General features: G+C 32.6%; 1 protein-coding gene across 11 annotated transcripts; it reads left to right on the top strand.

Annotated features, from left to right (window-relative positions):
- LOC110672107 (type I inositol polyphosphate 5-phosphatase 10) lies at positions 1-5355 on the top strand. Of its 11 annotated transcripts, none has more exons than XM_021834784.2 (11): positions 1-157; positions 673-710; positions 897-978; positions 1428-1479; positions 1629-1712; positions 1838-1942; positions 2613-3147; positions 3266-3459; positions 3566-3674; positions 4160-4308; positions 4386-5355. In XM_021834784.2, exons 5-11 carry the CDS (start codon positions 1684-1686, stop codon positions 4594-4596), a joined length of 1332 nt encoding a protein of 443 aa, XP_021690476.2. In that variant the 5' UTR covers positions 1-157; positions 673-710; positions 897-978; positions 1428-1479; positions 1629-1683; the 3' UTR covers positions 4597-5355. The 11 variants fall into 11 exon arrangements, 10 of the variants coding, with proteins under 10 accessions (XP_021690476.2, XP_021690479.2, XP_021690480.2 ...); XM_021834787.2 differs by having other exon boundaries at positions 892-978; XR_002498210.2 differs by lacking the exon at positions 1-157 and having other exon boundaries at positions 186-710; positions 4386-4917; positions 5109-5355.
- Positions 5356-6763: the final 1408 nt, after the last annotated feature.

Raw genomic sequence — 6763 nt, 5'->3', positions numbered from 1 at the left:
CATAGGTCTCATTTTGTCAAGAAAAGCAATAACTAACAAATTTTAGAAAACGAAAAAATGTAACGGAGAATTCCAAGAATTGGAAACACCTTTAGATATTTTTCTTTCTGGCTTATATCAGAGCTGACAGACTTGTCAGTTGTACACCAATATTAAGGTTCCTTATCTTTATTCCCCTCAATTTTCTACGTTTTTTATTGGATTGTGATGTTCACAGACAATATGATAGAATTTTAGCTAGGAATTTGACTTTCTGAAGAAAAAGCCAATCTGGGCTCTTTACTTCTTTGATGGGTTGCCACAATTATTTTTTATTTATTTATGATTCATTTTGTCTCCCCTGTTTTCATCATGCCTCTTATACTGATGCTTTGATTTACTTTTCTTATAATCTGTTAGTTTTAGCAGCATAATTATTTAAGTTTGATAATTGCATTCCATTTTATTATTTATTCTTTTGATTCAAATGGTATTGTTTGAATGTGGCTTCTGTGTGAATGGAATATTTTCATTCAATTTTAGTTGTTGTGGTTATCATTGGGTAAGCTTAAATGTTAATTGATTCTTATTCTTGTTTGACTTATTTCAATAATTTTTGAAATTTGTTATTGGACTCCGATGCACTTGCTATATTTTCTCTTGGTTTATCATTTTGGGCCTTTGTGATTGCAGAAAATAATTCAGTTTCATGATACAAAGTAATCAAGAAGGTAAATTTTTTTATTATTATTTTAATCTTGTCTTTTTTTTTTTTAATTCAAATTTTTGTATTTTTTTGGCTTTCTATAATCATTGAAGAATTGATTAGGAGAGAATGCTTTAGAGCACAAGATTTATATTTTCTAGTGCATGGTGATTTCATTTATATCTTGTTTTCCTCTCTGTACGAAGTGCAGTCTTTTCTGGGAAAGAAAAAAAAAATCTCCCTGAGGGAACATAATGGGACGAAACTGACAGAAGATTCACTTCACTCATATGGTAATTGCTAACAAATTGCACTTTAAGCGTATCATATATCATCATTGTTTCTTATCTATATGTTAGGTGTGAAAGGGATCTCCCTTTTTTTTTTTTGTAATGGAAGTACATATCCATAAATTTTTCTTTTGTTGCAAAGATAAATTCCATTTTCTTTCTCTAGAAAGTGATTTTCTAAATGTTTCCCATTCAGTTCAATTATTGTTTTTTTTTTTTCCCACTTCTCTGCTATGTTAAAATTTAATAATTGGTCTAACATGCAAATGTGATGGGTCAAAGTCATAGTTGGAACAGTAAAGAATAAGTGTAAGAGCATAATTGCAATTGTCTCCAAAGTTGAGAATATATTCATGTTTAATCTTTGATCTATTGCCAAAATGGAAGCAAGAATGGTATATATCTTCTCTTTTTCTATCTGATGCCCACTAATATACGATATTTCCTTTCAGCTTTCTATTTCTTCTGTCTTACTGCAAGCATTTATTATCAGAGAAAAAAGTGGTGAGATTTAACAAGTGATTGGGTTTCTTCAATATCAGCTGCATTATTTAAAGCATGTTTTTTCAGGCCTGAAAGTGTACCCAATTTCACTATTTCTATTTCTTAATGCTGTTTCTTATTAGAATTCTTCTGTATCTAACTACTTGCAGAAGAACCTTCTAATTTGTAATCCAGTCTCTCTTTTCCAACTGCTTAAGCACTCCGATGCCTAGTGGTAAAACTCAGTCATTCAGGTAATCATATATGTGTCTCTGTCTCCTTGAGCCAGTGTGCCTTGTTTCTATGTATCTAAATACGAACTTGGTTCATTAATTTATCTTTTAATGACTTGTTTGCCTACTTTTTTCTTCATTCTTAGAGTTTTTGTGGCCACATGGAATGTGGGAGGAAAATCCCCTCACAATGGACTCAATTTGGATGAGTTTCTTCAGATCCAGAATCCATCAGATATATACGTTTTAGGGTGTGTAGCCTCCTTATTTCTCTCTATGATTTGCAACCAAAACGTTGAATTGATATGTTCTGTTTAAAGTTTTGTTTCTTCTTGTTATTAACAAATACTTTTTATTTGAAATCATTTTTCTGGACATTTATTTTAGGTCACGCTAACCAAATTCTAAGCTTAAATCCTCTACAATAGTTTCTAAGGTTAAGTTACGCAATTCATTCTTACAGTAGGAATATGCACCTTGTTTCTAGGGTGCTGAACAAGATCATTCCATATCAAATGCATTCTTGTAGTCTGGTTGGTTTACACTTGGTCTTCAGTTTAGTTGGTGTCTCTAAGGTTATTAGCTTAGCTCTGCCTTATTCTGCAACTCTGCTTCTTTTTCTTTTCTCCTAGTAGTCTTGTGACAGATTCTGTAGCGGATTGGGTCCCCTTCTTTTAGTTTCTTTAGCAATGAAGCTTACTTATCAGGAATAAAAAAAATCATAAATAAGTAGAGGGAAAAGGAGTGTTAGTGCCTGACATTGTGTTAATCTGGGACCAGAGAAATAAAGCTTCAGAGCCCTTTTACTTGATAGAACGCTGTTGTTATGATGTGATATTATCTTATGTATTTTGTTATTTAGTGGTACTTTCAATATGCTTATGGATTTTCTCTTTATCCAACTGCTCTTTTTCAAATCAGTTTTCAGGAAATTGTGCCATTAAATGCTGGAAATGTGCTTGTTGTAGAAGACAATGAACCTGCTGCAAGATGGCTAGCTTTAATTGATGAATCACTAAATAGATCATGTAGCATGGCTTTGAGAGGATCAAAATCCTTGGCCCCCCTTGGCAGCTCACTTCTGTTCCAAAAGCCTTCTCTTAAAAGAATCTGTAAGAACTTGAGGACTGAGAGCGGAAGGAGGATGAAGACTTGCAATTGCAGTCATGTATTGGAAAGGAAGTATAGCAAGGATTTCTGTTTGTGGTGCCAACCGACAAATTTAAGCGAGGATGAATTTTCCATAGAGATTGAAGATGATGGAATTGACAACTATGTATCTTCAGAAATTTCCACTCCCATTACCGTCAACCAGCTGAAGTACAGCCTTGTAGTGGGTAAACAAATGGTTGGAATTTTTGTTACTGTTTGGGTAAGAAAGGAGCTTGCTAAATATGTTAGCCACTTACGGATCTGTTGCACTGGTCGTGGTATCATGGGCTGCCTTGGAAACAAGGTAGTGATGAAAATGTCTGTATGGACTTATATCTGGACTTGAGTCATGTTCAAGAATAGAGATAGAATTATAGAACTACCATTTTATCAGTAATGTAAGGTTGATTTTCTGGTTGCAGGGATGTATATCTGTTAGCATGTCTCTCCATCAGACAAGCTTCTGCTTTGTGTGCAGTCACTTGGCATCAGGAGAGAAAGAGGGAGATGAACTCCGGAGAAATTCGGATGTGATAGAGATACTTAAAAATACACAATTTCAGAGGATCTGCAGATCACCTTATAGTCGGGTGCCTGAGAAAATTATTGAACATGAGTGAGCATCACTGAAATCCTGTCTTTTGTTCATCTTCTTTATTTTTTTACATTTTGTTGCTTTCATATCCATATGTTGAAAATTCTACTCGGAAAAATGGCCCTAGCCGTGTCATTTGGTTAGGGGACTTGAATTACAGAATATCTTTGGGCTACTCTGAAACCCGAAAGCTTCTGGAGCGTAATGACTGGAATGCACTATTTGGCAAAGATCAGGTAGATTTTTTCATCCTTGAATTGTAGACATCAATGTACTGATTCTGTTCCCCTCAAACTCTGCTTGTGAATAAGTAAATTCTTCACCTACTTCATTCTGCAATTTTTAATGAGTTCCTTAAAATCAATAAAAATTGAACTCATCGTGAAAATTGTTTATTGACTTAAATTTAAATTTCTCGAAAAATGGCAATGCTATAAAGTGACATGAAGCAAAGCAGGATGAATCTTTTAATCTTGACTCATAAATAGCATGTTTTATATTTTTATATGCAATTTAAACTGTATTTTTTTTTTTTTTTGCTTTTATATTGTTTTTCTGATATAGTCTTATCTTTATTTATTTATTTATTTATTTTTGAGAATCTGATATAGTCTTATCACAGTGGAGCAACATAGTATTTTTCCTGCTTACAAAGCTGTATTCATTGATGTGATGTTTATTCTTCCTATGCTTAGATACAATTTGTTGCATGGTTTGACAGCTTAAAATTGAGAGAGAAGCTGGGCGTGTTTTCAAGGATTGGAAAGAGGGGAAAATCTACTTTGCACCTACTTATAAATACTCCTACAACTCAGACAGTTATGCTGGGGAGACCACAGAATCTAAAAACAAAAGAAGAACTCCAGCTTGGTATGTGTGAAAGCAAATCGGTATGTAAAGTAGGTAAAATAATTGATGCATAAATTTTGAATAGTTAAAATTCACAGGTGTGATAGGATACTGTGGCATGGGAGTGGGATACGACAACTTTCATATGTACGGCGGGAATCTCAGTTTTCTGACCACCGGCCTGTTTGTGCAACATTTTTGGTGGATGTATATGTTACTGAAGATGGATCAAAGAATGGATCATCAAGCTTTAAAATGAAAGTTGCAAATGAAGAGCACTTACATATAACTAGAAATAAATACAAGTGACATTAGATTCATTGGCAGAGTTTCATGATTACTTTGGTTACATAGGATATGGTAAGTTACAAGAAGGATTTTGGTTAATACGGTGGTAAATCTGTGGATCAGGTACCATGATCAGAAGCTGTTTGCCCTTTACTATTAATATAATGGTAAATCTGTGGATCAATTATTAGAAGCTTATTTTGCCAATAATTTATTGCACTCATCTTCTGACATGTGCTAAATGGAGATCAACTCAGGTGTTCTCCTCACTTATTTTACCAAATAAAGTTTGCGGGAAGCTAATGGCTGGTCAAGTCAATTGTACTATATGACAATATGAAGGTATGTCAAGAAACGACGATATTTCGTGGGATTTTAATTGTTCCCAAGAGAGTCTTAGATGTCTTTGAACGTTGCCTGATTTTGTTTCTGTAAGTCAAGTTTCTTAATAAACCTCAAACAACTATATGAGATCAAATAGAGCCAAATTTTGCACGCATATGAGTATGCAACTTTTATGGTAACAATTGTAGGTTTAGGCTGAACCAAACAAGCTCCCAAATTAGAAGAGTGGTGTCGGGGAAAGAAGAAGAGTGGTGGTCGTGGAGATCAAAGGAGTTTGTCATGCAGTTTGCTTCTTGTGTATTGTAGTTTATAATGAGTATTGTTAGGTAGATAAGACATATTCTCTTTCCGAGTCAGATTGAATATATATAGACTCAATTACATCTATTGGATTATAACGTTGATGCTTATAATGAATTGAATATTCCCTCTTAAGTTTTCTCTTTCTCTATTCTTTTTCCTGATCTTATCCTTAGTTTTCAAGAATTCAATCTTCGGCCATGGTTTAGGGTACTTAGATCGCAATATTGGAGCTGTGAGTTAACTGCATTGATTGCTGAATCTGAGCAGTCTCAGGAATTGCACAGTGAAGAGATGATGAAACAGGTGCCTAATCTGATCGGAGCTTTAAGCTTATATAATGTGGAGGTGGCAGCAATGCGTAGCGTTCAGGATCAGTAGAAGACTAATAATTAATGTTACTCCGGCAACACCTTTCATTATATGGACATTCTGCTGAATTGGAATTTCCTCACTTCAGTGGAGACAGGGAAGAGCTAGAAATTTAACTTTGGGAGGCCATAAATAATTATCAAAAAGAAATTACATGAAATTTTACTCAAAATATAGGGATTAAAATAAAAATATAAAATATTAAGAGATCAAAATTAAATAATATAAAAATATGAATGAAATTTATACAAAGATAAAAATATTAGAGAGATACTGTAATTTTCTTAAAAATATTTATTGCAAAAGAAGCCAATATGATTAAGGAATATAATTCACGCGTCCATATACACTAGTGTAATGAGTAAGCATAGAAGACACATTGTACATTAGGGGTTTTGTGATAAGTCCTTGCAATACAAGAACAAAGGAAAGCAGAAATGGATTTTTCCATTTTTAATTCTAGGAAATCTGTTTCTAATCCAAATTTGAAACTGATATTTTTTGCTTTAGACTGTTGGCAAATCACTTAGAAAGGATTTTGATGTCCGTTTGTCATTTAAAAATGAATTATAAATGGACTATTTTGTTTGCAATTTGGAATCCGAAAGCTATTTGTTTCTAAACCTGTTTCTGATCATAAACAAAATCATTCTGTTTGTAATTTTAAATATGCCTCTATTTAAAAAAGGAACAGTTTTTTTTTTTAAGAAATATAAATTTGTTTCAAATCAATTTCCAAGAAGAAAATTTCAAAAAAAAAAAAACATTTTTAAATGGAAAAACACATCTGTTTGTTATTAAAAACAGATATGTCATTTCAACCCATTTGTAAATAGTAAATTGTTTTGAAAAATATTGTGCATTTTGAAACGGACTTTATATCCATTTGTAATTTCAAACAGACATTTGTTTCTAATATGTTTGTAAATATCATGATGAAAAATTATGATTTTTTTAAAATCATTAATTCATATAAATATAATAAAATATATATGACAATGCTGATTAAGAGAAATTTATCATAAAAAATCTAGTAGTTAATATTAAATGCACCAATATATTTACAATAATGTAATTTAAAAGTCAAGAAAAAACTTCGTTTGAACAAATAATGAAAAAAAAATTTAATGGCAAGGATACCATGTCCTTGTTTGCAGTGTTTTGGGCAAGT

The sequence above is a fragment of the Hevea brasiliensis genome, chromosome 14 (genome assembly GCF_030052815.1).
Source record: "Hevea brasiliensis isolate MT/VB/25A 57/8 chromosome 14, ASM3005281v1, whole genome shotgun sequence".
Taxonomy (NCBI): Eukaryota; Viridiplantae; Streptophyta; class Magnoliopsida; order Malpighiales; family Euphorbiaceae; genus Hevea; species Hevea brasiliensis.
Note: the sequence above shows the minus strand (reverse complement) of the source record. Positions and strands in the feature narration are given on the sequence as shown.

What these genes read in the sequence shown, in the direction of transcription:
- LOC110672107 (XM_021834788.2), top strand. Translation starts at nt 1,684, where the DNA reads ATGCCTAGTGGTAAAACTCAGTCATTCAG. An exon ending in TGGGCTGCCTTGGAAACAAG is followed by an intron (nt 3,148 to 3,265) that starts GTAGTGATGAAA and finishes TTCTGGTTGCAG; the next exon opens with GGATGTATATCTGTTAGCAT. An exon ending in AAAAGAAGAACTCCAGCTTG is followed by an intron (nt 4,309 to 4,385) that starts GTATGTGTGAAA and finishes TAAAATTCACAG; the next exon opens with GTGTGATAGGATACTGTGGC.